Source organism: Dama dama, chromosome X (assembly GCF_033118175.1).
Source record: "Dama dama isolate Ldn47 chromosome X, ASM3311817v1, whole genome shotgun sequence".
Lineage (NCBI taxonomy): Eukaryota > Metazoa > Chordata > Mammalia > Artiodactyla > Cervidae > Dama > Dama dama.
The window spans coordinates 106835391-106853949 of record NC_083714.1 but is presented as its reverse complement, the minus strand read 5'-3'; the positions used below and the strand labels follow the sequence as shown (position 1 = coordinate 106853949).

General features: G+C 40.4%; 1 protein-coding gene across 5 annotated transcripts in view; it reads right to left on the bottom strand.

The window, feature by feature from the left end:
* The window catches only part of ARHGEF9 (Cdc42 guanine nucleotide exchange factor 9), a 462467-nt gene that overhangs the window by 44271 nt on the left and 399637 nt on the right, over positions 1-18559 (bottom strand). For all 5 annotated transcript variants that reach the window (XM_061136169.1, XM_061136170.1, XM_061136173.1 and 2 more), the window contains one exon: positions 11629-11760. In XM_061136169.1, the coding sequence (XP_060992152.1) occupies positions 11629-11760 (132 nt within the window). The remainder of the gene's footprint in view (positions 1-11628; positions 11761-18559) is intronic.

Sequence of the window (18559 nt, the reverse complement as noted above, 5' to 3'; positions counted from 1 at the left end):
ATGATTATCTCAATAGATGCAGAGAAAGCCTTTGACAAAATTCAATATCCATTTATGATAAAAACTCTCCAGAAAGCAGGACTAGAAAGAACATACCTCAACATAATAAAAGCTATATATGACAAACCTACAGCAAACATTATCCTCAATGGTGAAAAATTGAAAATTTAAGTTCCCTTAAAGTCAGGGACAAGACAAGGGTGCCCACTCTCACCACTACTTTTCAACATAGTTTTGGAAGTGTTGTCCACAGCAATCAGAGGAGAAAAAGAAATAAAAGGAATCCAGATAGGAAAAGAAGAAGTAAAACACTCACTGTTTGAAGACGACCTGATCCTCTATATAGAAAACCCTAAAGACTCTACCAGAAAATTACTAGAGCTAATCAATGAATATAGTAATGTTGCAGGATATAAAATTAACACACAGAAATCCCTTGCATTACTATATACTAACAATGAGATAACAGAAAGAGAAATTAAGGAAACAATACCATTCACCATTGCAACAAAAAGAATAAAATTCCTAGGAGTATATCTACCTAAAGAAACAAAAGACCTATACATAGAAAATTATAAAACACTGATGAAAGAAACCAAAGAGGACACAAATAGATGGAGAAATATACCGTGTTCATGGATTGGAAGAATCAATATTGTGAAAATGACTATACGACCCAAAGCAATCTATAGATTCAATGCAATCCCTATCAAGCTACCAACGGTATTTTTCACAGAACTAGAACAAACAATTTCAGAATGTGTATGGAAATACAAAAAAACCTCGAATAGCCAATGCGATCTTGAGAAAGTAGAATGGAACTGGAGGAATCAACCTGCCTGACTTCAGGCTCTACTACAAAGCCACAGTCATTAAGACAGTATGGTACTGGCACAGAGACAGAAATATAGATCAATGGAACAAAATAGAAAGCCCACAGATAAATCCACATACCTATGGACACCTTATCTTCGACAAAGGAGGAAAGAATATACAATGGAAAAAAGACAAACTCTTTAACAAGTGGTGCTGGGAAAACTGGTCAACCACTTGTAAAAGAACGAAACTAGAACACCATACACAAAAATAAACTCAAAATAGATTAAAGATCTAAATGTAAGACCAGAAACTACAAAACTCCTAGAGGAGAACATAGGCAAAACATTCTCCGACATAAATCACAGCACGATCCTCTATGACCCACCTCCCAGAATATTGGAAATAAAAACAAACATAAGCAAATGCAACTGAATTAAACTTAAGCTTTTGCACAACAAAGGAAACTATAAGCGAGGTGAAAAGACAGCCTTCAGAATGGGAGAAAATAATAGCAAACGAAGCAACAAATGATTAATCTAAAAAATATAAAAACATCACCTGCAGCTCAATTCCAGAAAAGTAAATGACCCAATCAAAAAATGGGCCAAAGAACTAAACAGACATTTCTCCAAAGAAGACATACAGATGGCTAACAAACACATGAAAAGATGCTCAACATCACTCATTATCAGAGAAATGCAAATCAAAACCACAATGAGGTTCCATTACATGCCAGTCAGGATGGCTGCTATCCAAAATTCTGCAAGCAATAAATGCTGGAGAGGGTGTGGAGAAAAAGGAACCCTCTTACACTGTTGGTGGGAATGCAAACTAGTACAGTCACTGTGGAGAACAGTGTGGAGATTCCTTAAAAAAAACTGGAAATCGAACTGCCATATAACCCAGCAATCCCACTCCTGGGCATACACATCGAGGAAACCAGATCTGAAAGAGACACGTGCACCCCAATGTTCATCGCAGCACTGTTTATAATAGCCAGGACATGGAAGCAACCTAGATGCCCATTAGCAGACGAATGGATAAGAAAGCTATGGTACATATACACCATGGAATATTACTCAGCCATTAAAAAGAATACATTTGAATCAGTTCTAATGAGATGGATGAAACTGGAGCCCATTATACAGAGTGAAGTAAGCCAGAAAGACAAACAGCAATACAGTATACTAACGCATATATATGGAATTTAGAAAGATGGTAACGATAACCCTATATGCAAGACAGAAAAAGAGACACAGATATATAGAACAGACTTTTGGCCTCTGTGGGAGAAGGCAAGGGTGGGATGATCTGAGAGAACAGCATCGAAACATGTATATTATCAAGTGTGAAACAGATCACCAGTTCAGGTTGGATGCATGAGAGAAGTAAGTGCTCAGGGCTCGTGTACTGGGATGACTCAGAGGCTCGTGTACTGGGATGGGGAGGGAAGTGGGAGGGGGGTTCAGGATGGGTAACACATGTAAATCCATGGCTGATTCATGTCAATGTACGGCAAAAACCACTACAATATTGTAAAATAATTAGCCTCCAACTAATAAAAATAAATGAAAAAAAAATCCACTGGTTTTAAGTAGAAGTCTTTTTTTTTCTACTCAATTCCATCTCTGATGCATTTTTGAGTTGTCACAAATGCCTCAACCTCCAAGTTTGGCCTTTTACTTCATGAAAAAATGGTCCAAAGGCAGAAAGTTCCATGAACAGAATAAATTGTCTCTCCAGCATCCTTACATTCAATTTAGTTCCAATTCTCCCAGAATATGATGAAGGCAACAAAAAACTAAGCAGTTATGACACAGGGAACAACAGAGCATGTCCAGACTGGCACAATTGATGAAAGATAGGGAAAAGACTGTTTGTGGCAACAGCAGAATTGTAAGAATATTGGTGGATGATTAACTGAGGAGAGGGAAAAGGGGTTGTCCTTTCTTCCTCAATAAAATATGAAGGGGGAGAAACGAAAAATGGTAAAATTTCCAGAAGCAACTAAATCATTTCCAATATAATCATCTCAGGAGGAAAATAACAAAAAAAATCATTAAACAAAATTAAATTCAGATAACAGTTATATGTACTACTGTGGGCTTCCCTGGTGTCTCAGATGGTAAAGCATCTGCCTGCAGTGCAGGAGACCTGGGTTCGATTCCTGGGTTGGGAAGATCCCCTGGAGAAGGAAATGGCAACCCACTCCAGTACTCTTGCCTGGAAAATTCCATGGACTGAGGAGCACGGTAGGCTACAGTCCATGGGGTGGCAAAGAGTTGGACACAACTGAGAGACTTCACTTTCACTTTCACTGTGGGCAAAAATTCCTGAAAAGAAATGGATTAGCCCTCACAGTCAACAAAATAGTTCAAAATGCAGTACTTGGGTGAAATGAAAGTGAAAGGTGCTCAGTCATGTCTGACTCTTTGCAACCCCATGGACCATACAGTCCATGGAATTCTCTAGGTCAGAATACTGGAGTGGGTAATCTTTCCCTTCTCCAGGGGATCTCCCCAACCCAGGGATCAAACCCAGGTCTCCTGCATTGCAGGTGGATTCTTTACCAGCTGAGGCACAAGGGAAGCCCAAGAATACTGGAGTGGGTAGCCGATCCCTTCTCCAGAGGATCTTCCCAACCCAGGAATCAAACTGGGGTCTCCTGCATTGCAGGCAGATTCTTTACAAACTGAGCTATCAGGAAATCCTAGTACTTGGGTACAATCTCAAAAACAATAGAATGATCTCGGTTTGTCTCCAAGGCAAACAATTCAATATCACAGTAATCCAAGTCTATGCTCCAACCACTAATGCCAAAGAAGCTGAAGTTGAACAGTTCTGTGAGGACCTACAAGACCTTCTAGAATCAACATCCAAAAAAAGATGTCCTTTTCATCATAGGGGACTAGAATGCAAAAGTAGGAAGTTAAGAGATACCTGGAGTAACAGGCAAGTTTGGCCTTGGAGTACAAAATGAAGCAGGGCAAAGGCTAACAGAGTTTTGTCAAGAGAACATACCAGTCGTAGCAAATACCCTCTTCCAACAACACAAGAGACAACTCTACACATGGACATCACCAGATGGTCAACATTGAAAAAATCAGATTGATTACATACTGTGAAGTGAATGATGGAGAATCTGTATACAGTTAGCAAAAAACAAGACCTGGAGCTGACAGTGGCTAAGATCATGAGCTCCTTATTGCAAAATTCAGGCTTAAATAGAAGAAAGTAGGGAAAACCACAGGCCATCAAATCCCTTATGATTATACCATATAGGTGACAAATAGATTCAAGGGATTAGATCTGGTAGACAGAGTCCCTAGGAACTATGGACAGAGATTTGTAACAATGTACAGGAGTTAGTGACCAAAACCATTCCAAAGAAAAATAAATTCAAGAAACGAAAGTGGTTGTCTGAGGAGGCTTTACAAATAGCTGAGAAAAGGAGAGAAGCAAAAGGCAAAGGAGAAAGGTAAAGATATATCTAACTGAATGAAGAGATCCAAAGAATAACAAGGAGAGAGAAGAAAGACTTCTTAATGCAAAGAAATAGAAGAAAGCAATAGAATGGGAAAGACTAGAAATCTCTTAAAAAAATTGGAGATATCAGGGGAATATTTCATGCAAGGATGGGCATGGTAAAGGACAGAATTGGTAAGGACCTAATAGAAGCAGAAGAGATTAAGAAGAAATGGCAAGAATACACAGAAGAACTATACAAAAAAGGTCTTAATGACTCAGATAAACACAAATGTGTAGTCAGTCTTCTAGAGCCAGACATCCTGGAGTGTGAAGTCAAGTGGGCCTTAGGGAGTATTACTGCAAACAAAGCCAGTGGAGGTGATAGAATTCCAGCTGAACTATTTCAAATCCTAAAAGATGATGTTGTTAAAAAGCTACACTCAATATGTCAGCAAATTTGGAAAACTCAGCAGTGGCCAAAGGACTGGAAAAGGTCAGTTTTCATTCCAGTCTCAAAGAAGAGCAATGCCAAAGAATGTTCAAACTACTGTACAGTAGTGCTCATTTCATAAGCTAGCAACTCAAAATCCTTCGAGCTAGGCTTCAGCAGTACATGAACTGAGAAATTCCAGATGTATAAGCAAGGGCTAAGAAAAGGCAGAAGAACCAGAGGCCAAATTGCCAACATTCATTGGATCATAGAGAAAGCAAAGGAATTTCAGAAAAATATCTATTTCTGCTTCATTAACTACACTAAAGTCTTTGTGTGGATGACAACAAACTGGACAATTCTTAAAGAGATGGGAAGGCTAGACCACCTTACCTATCTCCTGAGAAGGCTGTATGCAGGACAAGAAGCAACTTTTAGAACAGGACATGGAACAATGGACTGGTTCAAAATTGGTAAAGGAGTATGTCAAGGTTGTATATTGTCACCCTGTTTATTTAACTTAGATGCAGAGTATATCATGAGAAATGCCAGGCTGGATGAATCACAAGCTGGAATCAAGATTGGTGGGAGAAATATCAACAGCCTCAGATATGCAGATAATACCACTCTAATGGCAGAAAGTACAGAGGAACTAAAGAGACTCTTAATGAGAGTGAAGGAGGAGAGTGAAAAAGCTGGCTTAAAACTCAACACTCAAAAAAGTAATATCATGGCATTCAGTATCATCACTTCATGGCAAATAGATAGGGAAAAATTGGGAGCAGTGACACAGTTTATCTTCTTGGGCTCCAAAATCATTGCAGACAGTGACTGCAGCCAGGAAATTAAAAGATGCTTGCTCCTTGGAAGAAAAGCTATGACAAACCTAGACAGCGTTTTAAAAAGCAGAGATATCACTTTGCCAAAAAAGTATAGTCAAAGCTATGGTTTTCCAGTAGTCATATATGGATGTGAGATTTGGAACATAAAGAAGACTGAGCACTGAAGAATTGACTGTTTCAATCTGTGGTGCTGGAGAAGACTCTTGAGAGTCCCTTGGACTGCAAGGAGATCAAATCAGTCAATCCTAAAGGAAATCAACCCTGAATATTCACTGGAAGGACTGATGCTGAAGCTGAAGCTTCAATACTTTGGCCACCTGATGAGAAGAGCTGATTCATTGGAAAGGATCCTGATGCTGGGAAAGATTGACAGCAGGAGGAAAAGAGGACAACAGAGGATGAGATGATTGGATAGCATCACCTATTTAATGGACATTAGTTTGAGCAAACTCAGGGAGATACTGAAGGACAGAGAAGCCTGGTGTGCTGCAGTCCATGAGGTCACATAGAGTCAGACACGATTTAGTGACTGAACAACAACAAGCTGCAGAGGAGCAGAAACATAAGTGATATCATAATGGACAAGAAAAAAAAATTAAAAAGGCTTATCTATCTTTCTGGCTTACTTCACTCTGTATAATGGGCTCCAGTTTCATCCATCTCATTAGAACTGATTCAATACAGTATACTAACACATACATATGGAATTTAGAAAGATGGTAACGATAACCCTATGTGCAAAACAGAAAAAGAGACACAGATGTACAGAACAGACTTTTGGACTCTGTGGGAGAAGGCGAGGGTGGGATGTTTCGAGAGAACAGCATCGAAACATGTATATTATCAAGGGTGAAACAGATCACCAGCCCAGGTTGGATGCATGAGACAAGTGCTTGGGCCTGGTGCACTGGGAAGACCCGGAAGGATCGAGTGGAGAGGGAGATGGGAGGGGAGATCGGGATGGGGAATACGTGTAGATCCATGGCTGATTCATGTCAGTGCATGACAGAAACCACTACAATATTGTAAAGTAATTAGCCTCCAACTAGTAAAAATAAATGGGAAAAAAAAGGCTTATCTAGGTTTTTCAAAACAAAAGTGACAAAGAGGAAAGCAGCAAAAGTTAAGGCAGGGATCACACAGTCAGAAGCCACTGGTGTCATTTTCCACCTAGTATAATGACACTTAGAAAACATCTTCATATATATATTCACACACATATATGCACACTCTGAAATAAGCTACATGTTTTTCAAGCTGTTCTAAGTGGTGTACACAATCCCAACTTCTAGTTGGGGAAGTTTTAGCTTAACTTTTTGGGAATGAACAGAATCTTGAGAGTTGGATGAGAACTTATTAATAATAACTGGGCCAAATTATCTCAGGAATCAGATAGGTCTTTCAATCTCTCTTATACTATCTCTGGCAGGAAAACATCTAGCTCACTTGGTGGCACATCTAGTGATGGAGGGGCTTCCCTGATTGCTCAGTGGGTAAATAATTTGCTTGCAATGCAGGAGATGCAGGTTTGATCCCTGAGTTGGGAAGATCCCTGGGACGAGGAAATGGCAACCCACTCCAGTACTCTTGCCTGGAGAATCCCATCGACAGAGGACTGAGCATGCATAAGCCTCACTATCTTACAAGGCTGATTAGTTCTTTATTGGGTTGGGAGAAGACTAACAAGTACCTACTAGGTGTAAGGCCCACCATCAGGCATTTTATTATGCACTGATTTCATTTAATCTTCACAACCCTGTAGAGTAGCTGTTACCTTCATTTTACAGACAATAAAGTAAAGGTGAAGGAAGTGAAAAGTCATTTGTTTGAAATCATGTAGTTAGAGAGTGCTGGAACTAAGGAGCCCCAAATATGACCATAAATTTTATGCTTTTTCTACCACTCCACATTCTTTCTATCTCCAAGGAAACCTTAGAAAATCTGAAGCACCAGGCTAAAATCATGATATTTTCTATCTACTGCAACCTTCTCATCAACTACTCTAGTTAATGGCAAGATAGAAAGTGGATTTTATGTGACATGATCTGCTCTTAGGAAACCAATTGGTGAGTCCCTGTCACTGTACCTCCATTTAAATGTCCACCTCTGTTTGATAATCTATTATAGAATTCTGACAAGCTCAATGGGAATAATGACATAGAGATTACTAATGAAAAGTCTGGAGCTAGCTTTCCTAGATTCAATTCCTGGCTCCATCACTCAATAGCTATGTTATTACCTTGGGCAAATTATATTGAGTTGGTCAACAAGTTCCTTTGGTTTTTTTAAGCAAAAATAAAAGATACATTTTTCATTTTCACCAAGAACTTTATTGAACAATGTATTCAGGGTTTTGTTCCATTAACTTCTGTCAATTTTTAGGCAACTTCATAACCATATAACTTCTCTGTACCTCACCTTATATATATTTAAAATGGGAAAAATAATAGTACTTACCTCATATATTTGTTGTGATGATTAAATTGAGTTAATGAAAATAAAGGTATTAGAACAGAATCATAGAGGTATACAGTGAATGTTAGTCCATCATTGTCAATCTGTATTTCTAGAATCTTTTAAATTTTGAAAACTGGTACATTTTCTCATCTATAGTGTTTTGATAGATCTCCTGGAACACATGATTCTATTGAGTTTATCTACAGCAATTCTGCTGGGGACATCTGAGGATTATTTCAGTGCCCAATGATGTATATATTTTTAAACTATTTTAGATCACAAGCCCAAAGAAGGCAGAGTTGGCTGGCACAGAGCAGGGGATCAATAATTACAGTATGAAATTCAGAACACTGAAGTGTTTTCTTACAACTACAGATATTTTAGGTTTAAATTCCCCCTCAACAAGTTTATGCTCTTTTTCCATTGACAGAGAAGTTTTATGTTCCTCTGTTACTAGTAAATTATTTGTCCTTAGCAGGGAGCTGACGGAATATCACTTTTTTTCTTCTTTCTTTGAACAGATCTTTTAAAATCATTGATATTATCTTAGAATCTTTAAAAACTAACTTTTACCCATTCTAGGATTCATGAAACTAATCTTTGTCACTCCTATTAAACATCCTACCACATATAAAATATTACATATTATCTATCCACTTGCTAGGGCCCCATGTTTCCTCTTCCTTTTAAAATATGAACTCATCAGAAAGCTTAGTGTAGTAACATTTGATTACTTAGCTTTCTTGTGCCCTTTCTTCCTTGTAAAAAGATTACTGTGTTCTGGGGCATCATTTTTAAATCTGTGCCTAAGGTGTGTGCCTTACTTGCCCAGTTCTAGTCCTGGCCCTTCTCCTTCTTTGCCTTTATAGATTTCCTTTGCAAAAGGAATCTTCACCTTCAAGAGGCTCTGTCCATTTCTTCCAGCTCTACCTCATGAGGAAAGTCTTTAGAGCAGTGACAAGAGGTTCTCAACCACCCAGCAGACAAAGGACCTTGTCTCTTTCTATACATTATTTTGGCTTCATGGTCATTTCTCAAAAGGTTACTCCCTATTTGCTGAATAGAAAGACCTATTTTAGGTATCAAATAGAAATCCTCAACCATAGCCTCAACACAAGCATCATATGTAGCTTTAATAGCCTTTGAAAAATCAAGCTGTAGTTGCTCATGCTCTGAGAAACCAGAGTCAAGAAGGCCCAGGTATGTAGTTAGTGCCCTTTATACTCAAGAGTCTGAGTTAGCTTTGTTCTGGAAGGCAAGTTCACAGTTCTTGCTAGAAAAAGAAGGCTGTCCTTGGAAGAAAGCTTTGCTAGCTTCAAGGTTTCTCTTGTTTTTGTGATCCTTGTTGCCTGCTACCCCCATCCTGCCAGGTTGACTTGCTTGAACCCCCAACCCTGCCTTGACTTCTGGTTTCTCCTTAATCACTGGCTCATACTAGTTGGCCTGGAGCTGACTCTCATTCCATCTTATTCTTCTGCTGCCCCTTGCTCATAAACTAATCCCACTGTCCATCTTGTTTCTTCCCTTTATTCCTAGCCTTTGCATCACTATTTTGTGTCCTGGCTCCTGGCTCTGTCTCTTAGTTCCTTATATCTACCTCTTTCCAGAGCTAAGTTTCACATTTTACTTAAAGTAATCTCAGCCTTGGCAGACAGGTAACCAGATTAACAGGGTCTGAGTTGTACACAACTCTAAAATAAACCAGCTTCCTAATTGTTTTTCTGTGTCTCTCTATGACTGGTTGTTCTGAGTGTAAAAATGCCTCAGTGGGGAGAATGGGCAGATGCCTATGGGTAACATGGCTGATATGCTGAAAATTTCCTTGGCTACCTAAATTAATCCTCAAAAATCTGCCTCCTGATTTGATGTAAGTCTAAGGAAGAGTTGGGGGTAAATAATAAGAGGGCTAGGTGCTTAGCCATGTTCCAGATTCCTAAAAATTATCTCTTCCAGGGCCAGGTCAAGACCGAGGCAGTAACTATCTCTATTAACGAGCCAGCTATCAGTTCCAGAGCTGGTACTTAAAAGCTTATCTCCAAACACTGAGGAGGTTTGACTTGAAATTCAATTTGTTCCCTTAATGTACCATCAAAGGCAAGTGAACAAAGATTTAATACAAGATGTGGCATACACAGAGAAAAGCAGCTTAAAAAAAGACAGAAAAAGAGACACAGATGTATAGAACAGACTTTTGGACTCTATGGGAGAAGGCGAGGGTGGGATGATCTGAGAGAACAGCATCGAAACATGTATATTATCAAGTGTGAAACAGATCGCCAGTCCAGGTTGGATGCATAAGACAAGTGCTCCGGGCTGGTGCACTGGGATGACCCAGAGGGATGGGATGGGGAGGGAGGTGAGAGGGGGGTTCAGGATGGGGAACACATGTAAATCCATGGCTGATTCATGGCAATGTATGGCAAAAACCACTACAATATAGTAAAGTAATTAGCCTCCAACTAATAAAAATAAATGGAAAAAAAAAAAAAAACACAAATGTGTGGTTCTTGTTCCAGGCTGGAAAAAAAAAAAAAGTCACTCAGTCGTATCCAACTCTTTGTGACTCCATGGACTGTAGCCCACCAGGCTCCTCTGTCCATAGAATTCTCCAGGCAAGAATACTGGAGTGGGTTGCCATTTCCTTCTCCAGGTTAGAAAACATTATAGTGTTTAATGTTTCATGACTTAGTATTCCCTTGCAAAGGTATTTGCTATGGGTGAAGAAGAGAACAAAGGAAGTGATTTATGGAGAAAGAGCTAAGGGTAGGATGGTGAATTTAAAGTCACTCTAAACATTCTTTGGTTTTGCCCTCCTTTAACTTCCCCTTGTCCCAAATTCTTTCCACCAGTCCCTGGAGCCAAAAGTTATCTGAACTCCCTATCCTAAGGGAGGAGGTAGAGGAAATAGTATCCAATCTGGAGGAATCAGGCTGAAAACATATACCACCCTCCTACCCGCCAAGGAGAAGATACTAAGAAACAAATACTCATACTGAGTTAATCATAAGAGTAAGACATTTTCTCAAATGAACCAAAGAGAAGGGAATGTAAAGGAGAGCACAGTTGAGAGTTATAGTGATGTGACTCACCTTATAGAGGAAATGGGTAGGGGAACAGGGAAACTTCCTATTACAAATGTACCTACCTATAAGGGTAAGTTAGGATGTCCCGTGTTGGTTCCTAGGGCAGTAAGGGCCAGATGGGCAAAGCTATTAGAGAAGAAATGGGAGGAGGTGCTCAGGGAAGCCACTGTTCACAAACTAGAATAGAAATATTACAATATTTTTAGGAACTGGTACAGATCAGCAGTGTAGTCTATCAGCTCTGGGTGGAAAAGAGTGAGAAAGATCACCATGAAGAGCAGGACGGAAAAGTCTAAAAAATATACCAACACAAAATTTACGCATTTCAGAGTTTCACAGCTGATAAGACAGCACTGCCTGTGATGTCAAGGCATACCAGTGATCATGATATGGAATTGCTGCCGATTTCCTGTCTTGTTCTTGCCTAGTAGGGTTGCTCACCTCATTTGGAGCAAGGGATGACAGTGAGGAAGGGTCTGGTGCTCTCTGAGGTGACCATCTCCCTCAGGGAAGAAAGGGGTAGGGTTACCTTCTTGCAGAGGACCATCTGGTGGTCAAACAGGAAGAAGACTCGCTGCTGGTTGCGGCCATAGGGCTGGTAGATCCACGCCATCTCCCCAGTGTAGATCAGCTCCGAGCTCCTGTCTAGGATGTCCTCGCCCTGGAAAGGACATATGATAATAAGAGGCAGCCAGGCAGGAAGCATGGCATCTTCATCTGCCTGGAGACACCTAGGGTTGACTATAAACTGGGAAATAAGCAGGACAGAAAGGGACTAGTGAGGAAGAAGGAATAGAGGTAGGGACCCCTGGGAGTCCCTGAAAGGCTCCATGAGTTATAAAGACCCATAGTCTTGTTTATCCTGAAGTCAAATGAGCCCCACTACCCAGGACTGATACAGTCCTTTACCAATTGCTCTCTGGCCACAGAGGCACCAGCTACCTTGATATGTCTATCTGCCTCTCTCTCTCTTATATTCTCCCTCTCTCTCTCTCTCTCTTTTTTTGCTATGAATCTCTCTTTCCATCCCAATCTTTCATCCCAGTTCTAGACTTTAAGTCTCTTTCTTGTACCTGAAGAGTAAAGCTTGAGCAGGTGTGAGAAGTCGCTTTGGTTCCCAGACAAGTAAAACAAGACAAGGAGGGATAAGAATAGCTACCTTGGTCTGATATCCAGAAAGCCTGAATAACTTGCTTCTCTTTCTTGCTATGTAGAATCAGACACACACCAAAAGCCCCACCAAGACATTTAACTCTTAGCTAATTCTATTCCACAGTTTCCAAGGGCCTTTTATTTGTGGGAACTCTGATATGTAGGGGTGTATGTCAGATGCCAAGCCATATCTTGCCCTGTTCTTAAGGAGTTTACACCTCAGCAGAGGAGTCTAACACAGGTATGCTCAGAACTTGTGGAATGCAAGGCAAACCATGGGGACAAAGAGCAGTGGCTCCATGATTCAGGAGAGTTAATACTTACTGAGCACCTACAGGGGTCAGACATCATGTTACATACTTTCACTCTGTCTCTTCTGAGCATCACAATAGCTCTGGGAGGTAGATAGTCTTGCTATCATGTGTATAGTCTGATGGACAAAGAAGTCAAGTGATCAGCCATGATCAACCAGCTAATTAGCCAAAGATCTACAATGCAACCCTAAGTCTGCAACTCCAGAAAGTGTGCTCATTTTCGTCAATACATTATATTGTCTCTAGGCCAAAAAGGCACTGAAGGGTCAGTCCCTTCCTCTCTCTGGGTCTCAGTTTTTCTAGCTGTTAAATGAGGTATGTGAGGATGATTTCTAAGGTCCCAGCTCTGACACTCTAATGCTAAGATCTCAGCCTTGCACCAAAAAGTTTCAAGTCAAAGTTAGACATGGGGGCTCCTGCATTTTCCTGGAAACAATCAGAGGCAAACAACATAGGCAAGGCAGTGGCACAAAGAGAGGGTAGCTAGAAGTGGTATTATTGAGCATATCATTTTGTTTTCAGTCTAAGAGACAGGAAGAAAAACAGGAGCTCTGCGGAAATATTTTCTAATATTACAACCTCAAAAAGAAATCTCAGAGGTACTAGTGTGACTCCAGACCACAGCCTAGGGGCTCCCTGGAATTTTGGTAAATATTCCTTCCTGGTGGGCCCATATACTAACCCAGAACCTCTGGAAGCCCAGGACTAGGAAAAGAATCCCTGAGAGTGTGGGGGCCATGCAAAGTTTTAGTGTCGGAGGGATGGGAAGCTGAAAGGTGTACCACTCATCCATGCCCCAACTTGAGACAGGACAGGAACCTGTATTAGAATCCATTGTAAACATGTATGAAGTGAAAGAAAGGTATAAAGGGGGGCAATGCCATACAAAGATGCCCAGGATGACTTTCAAAGGCACAATTTGCTAAGCCGAGGATGATCAGACGAAGGTTACTGCTCATTGCCATCTGGTCCACCCACTCTACCAGCGAGGAGTACCCCAATTCTATCAATTCTAAGTACTTGCCATGAGTGCCACTTGGTGTCATTCTACCAAGAAGGAAACTTGAATAAATACACCTCTGTTCTCACCAAGCTGATTGTTGTCAGGTAACTCTCTTATGTTCTCTGTTCCTCAGTTTCCTCATCTTTAAAATGATGATAATAACATGACCAACCTCATCTGGCTGTTGTAAGAATTATATAACATATAAAGTGCTTAGAAAAGTACATTCCACATAATGATAGTTATTACCTTGAATATTACTGTGTGCCCCGAATCCTGTGCCACATACTCCAATTAATACTCATAACCCAATAAGGGATGTACTGTTCAGTTCAGTTCAGTCACTCAGTCATGTCTGACTCTTTGCAACCCCATTGACTGCAGCATGCCAGGCTTCCCTGTCCATCACCAAATACCAGAGCTTATTCAAACTCATGTCCATCAAGTCAGTGATGCCATCCAACAATCTCATCCACTGTCATCCCCTTCTCCTCCTGCCTTCAGTCTTTCTCAGCATTAGGGTCTTTACCAATGAGACAGTTCACATCAAGTGGCCACAGTATTGGAACTTCAGCTTCAGCATCAGTCCTTCCAATGAATATTCGGGACTGATTTCCTTTAGGATTGACTGGTTTGATTTCCTCGCAGTCAAGAGTTTTCAACAACACAATACAAAAGCATCAATTTTTTTTGGCAGCTTTCTTCATGATCCTCTTCCCACATCCATACATGACTAGTGGAAAAACCATAGCTTTGACTATGTGGACCTTTGTTGGCAAAGTAATGTCTCTGCTTTTTAATATGTTGTCTAGTTTGGTCACAGCTTTTCTTCCAAGGAGCAAGCGTCTTTTACTTTCATGGCTGCAGTTACCATCTGAACTGATTTTGGAGCCCCCCAAAATAAAGTTTGTCACTGTTTCCATTGTTTCCCCATCTATTTGCCATGAAGTGATGGGACCGGATGCCGTGATTTTAGTTTTCTGAATGCTGAGTTTTAAGCCAACTTTTTCACTCTCCTCTTTCACTTTCATCAAGAGGCTCTTTAGTTCCTCTTCACTTTTTGCCATAAGAGTGGTGTCATCTACATATCTGAAGTTATTGATATTTCTGTCAGGAATCTTGATTCCAGCTTGTGTTTCACCCAGCCCAGCATTTCTCATGATGTACTCTGCATATAAGTTAAATAAGCAGGGTGACAATATATATTCTTGCCATATCCTTTGCCAATTTGGAACTAGTCTGTTGTTCCATGTCCAGTTCTAACTGTTGCATCTTGACTTGCATACAGATTTCCCAGGAGACAGGTAAGGTGGTCTGGTATTCCCATCACTTTAACAATGTTCCACAGTTTGTTGTGACCCACAGTCAAAGGCTTTGGAATAGTCAATAAAGCAGAAAATGATGTTTTTCTGTAACTCTCTTGCTTCTTCTATGATCCTATGGATTTGGCAATTTGATCTCTGGTTCCTCTGCCTTTTCTAAATCCAGCCTAAACATCTTGAAGTCCTCAGTTCATGTACTATTGAAGCCTCTCTTGGAGAATTTTGAGCATTACTTTGCTAGCGTGTGAGATGAGGGCAATTGTCCAGTAGTTTGAACATTCTTTGGTATTGTCTTTCTTTGGGATTAGAATGAAAACTGACCTTTTCCAGTCCTGTGGCCACTGCTGAGTTTTCCAAATTTGCTGGCATATTGAGTGCAGTACTTTCACAGCAGCATCTTTTACTTGTAATAGCTTATAATAGCTCAGCTGGAATTCCATCACCTCCACTGGCTTTGTGTAGTGATGCTTCTTAAGGCCCACTTGACTTCAGACTCCAGGATGTCTGGCTCTGGGTGAGTGATCACATCGTCATGGTAATATGGGTCATTAAGATCTTTTTTGTATAGTTCTTCTGTGTATTCTTGCCACCTCTTCTTAATATCTTCTGCTTCTCTTATGTTCATACCACTTCTGTCTTTTATTGTGCCCATATTTGCATGAAATATTCTCTTGATATCTCTATTTTTTCTGAAAGAGATCTCTAGTCTTTCCCATTCTATTGTTTTCCTCTATTTTGCATTGATCACTGAGGAAGTCTTTCTTATCTCTCCTTGTTATTCTTTGGAACTCTACATTCAGATGGGTATATCTTTCCTTTTTTCCATTTCCTTTTACTTCTCTTCTTTTCTCAGCTATTTGTAAGGCCTCTTCAGACAACCATTTTGACTTTTTGCATTTCTTTTACTTTGGGATGGTCTTGATCACTGCCTGCTGTACAATTGCATGAACTTCTATCCATAGTTCTTCAGACACTCTATGAGATGTAATCCCTTGAATCTACTTGTCACTTCCACTGTATAATCATGAGGGATTTGATTGAAATCATACCTGAATGGTCTAGTGGTTTTCCCCACTTTCTTCAATTTAAATCTGAATTTAAATTCATGAACCAGGAGTTCATGATCTGAGCCACAGTCAGCTCCAAGTCTTGTTTTTGCTGACTGTATAGAGCTTCTCCATCTTTGGCTGCAAAGAGTATAATCAATCTGATTTTGGTATTGACCATTTGGTGATGCCCATGTGTAGAGTCTTCTCTTGTGTTGTAGGAAGAGGGTGTTTGCTATGACCAGTGCATTCTCTTGGCAAAACTCTATTAGCCTTTGCCCTGCTTCATTTTGTACTCTAAGGACAAACTTGCCTGTTACTCCGGGTATCTCTTGACTTTCTACTTTTGCATTCCAGTCCCCTATGGTGAAAAGGACATCCTTTTTAGGTGTTAGTTCCAGAAGACCTTGTAGGTCATCATAGAACCATTCAACTTCAGCTTCTTCAGCATTAGTGGTTGGGGCATAGACTTGGATCACTGTGCTATTGAATGGCTTGCCTTGGAAATGAACAGAGATCATTCTGTCATTTTTCAGATTGCACCCAAGTACTGAATTTTGGACTCTTTTGTTGACTCTGAGGGCTACTCCATTTCTTCTAGGGGATTCCTGCCCACAGTAGTAGATATAATGGCCATCTGAATTAAAACCACCCATCCCAGTCCATTTTAATTCACTGATTCCTAACATGCCAATGTTCACTCTCTCCATCTCTTATTTGACCAGTTCCCATTTACCTTGATTCATGGACCTAACATTCCAGGTTCCCATGCAATATTATTCTTTACAGCATCGGACTTTACTTCCATCACCAGTCACAAACACAACTGGGCATTGTTTTCGCTTTGGCTCTGTCTCTTCATTCTTGCTGGAGCTATTTCTCCACTCTTCTCTAGTAGCAGATTGGGCAACTACTGACCGGCAAGTTCATCTTTCAGTGTCATATCTTTTTGCCTTTTCAAACTGCTCATGGGGTCCTCAAGGCAAGAATACTGAAGTGGTTTACCATTCCCTTCTCCAGAAGACCACATTTTGTCAGAACTCTCCACAATATCCTGTCCATCTTGGGTGGTCCTACACAGCATGGGTCATAGTTTCATTGAATCAGACAAGGCTGTGATCCATGTGAACAGTTTGGTTAGTTTTCTGTGATTGTGGTTTTTATTCTGTCTGCCCTCTGATGAATAAGGGAGGTACTGTTATTTACTCCTAAACCAATGTCAGAAAAATTAGGATTAATATGCCCAAAGTGGAAGAATCTAGGACCGAGTCCCTCTAAATGTTATACTTTAAACCATCAAACCACAGCAAAATAATGATCCCATAATGGAACAACCAGCTGCCTTGGAAGATTTCTAAGGTAGAACTGTCAAGTACTTGGGTTCTGGGGACAGTGCTGCCACCAACTCTCTTTCTTGGGAACTAGCTTAATTATCATCAATCTGCTTCCTCATTTAAACAATGTGGCTAATACAAAGGTTTCTGTTTGACGTACTTTACATGGCTACTTGAGAACATCAAATCAGTTCATGTAAGGGAGAGAGACCTTAGAGTTTAGAGTTCTCTGCTTTGCCCCTCTGTCCCACTTGCACCACATAGTTCTTTGCCTTGACCCCTCGAGTGCAATCACTTCTTACCTTCTCTTCCCCTACATGCCTTCTGTTTTCTTCTATTCTTCCATGATTTTGCTCTTGCTAGGACATATTTGTCCTCACTGGATAGCCAAGGCCACATCTCAGTCATCTCAATATCTCAGTGTCTAGCATCTCATTCTAATTACAGGCTAATTATCTCATGTGGGGCTGTGCCCTGAGCACATCAAAGGAGAGAAGGACAAGGTAAATGCTATCCTTCTCACAGCTTATTTTTGATTCTTCCTGCTGGCAGGAGGGCAGGGAAGTAACAAATACATTCAACTCCACATTTGATCTAATGGTCCCAGGAGCATGCTTCATCCAGTCACTTTAGCTTTTAAGTAGATGTTTTTGCTGCCTCCATCACATTGGGCTTTTGTATTTCCTCTAAATTCTTTGGATTCAGAAGTCCAATAGTAAACTGGAACATGCCCTTGAGTATGTATAACCAGGCTGTTGAGGGGAGGGGTGTTATGAACAGGTGATCACAACTACACACAATCAAGTTCCTAAACACAAGCTGCAAATTTGGGGTCCTGGTAAAAAGCTCCAGAAAAAAAAAGAGAGAGAGATAAAAATAAGCTGTTAGGGATATGCTCCTTCTCCCTTCCCTTTAAGTGGATCTAATGCATATGAAGGGTAGCAAAGTGACAGCTTAACCAAATATCAGCATCAGAGAAATTAGAAATAGAAATTTCCGAGAAATTGTAATTCTTGAGAACAGGTTCTTTCTGCTACTCCCCAAGCTGTCCAAGGTACTTATTATTTAGAAGTATAGGGGATACTGATACTGATTTTTAGGAGCCCTAGAGGGTGAGGCAGAGCAGGGGTACTCAAAGAATTCTAGGCCCCATTTAGGTTGACAGGGAGCAGGGATGGTAAAGGGAGGTGGGCAAAAAGACCCAGAATGTTCATGGAATAAGTTAAGGGCGGGCCAGGTGTGGCTATAATACAAGATCTCCTGCTCTCTATCCAAATGCTCTGATTTAT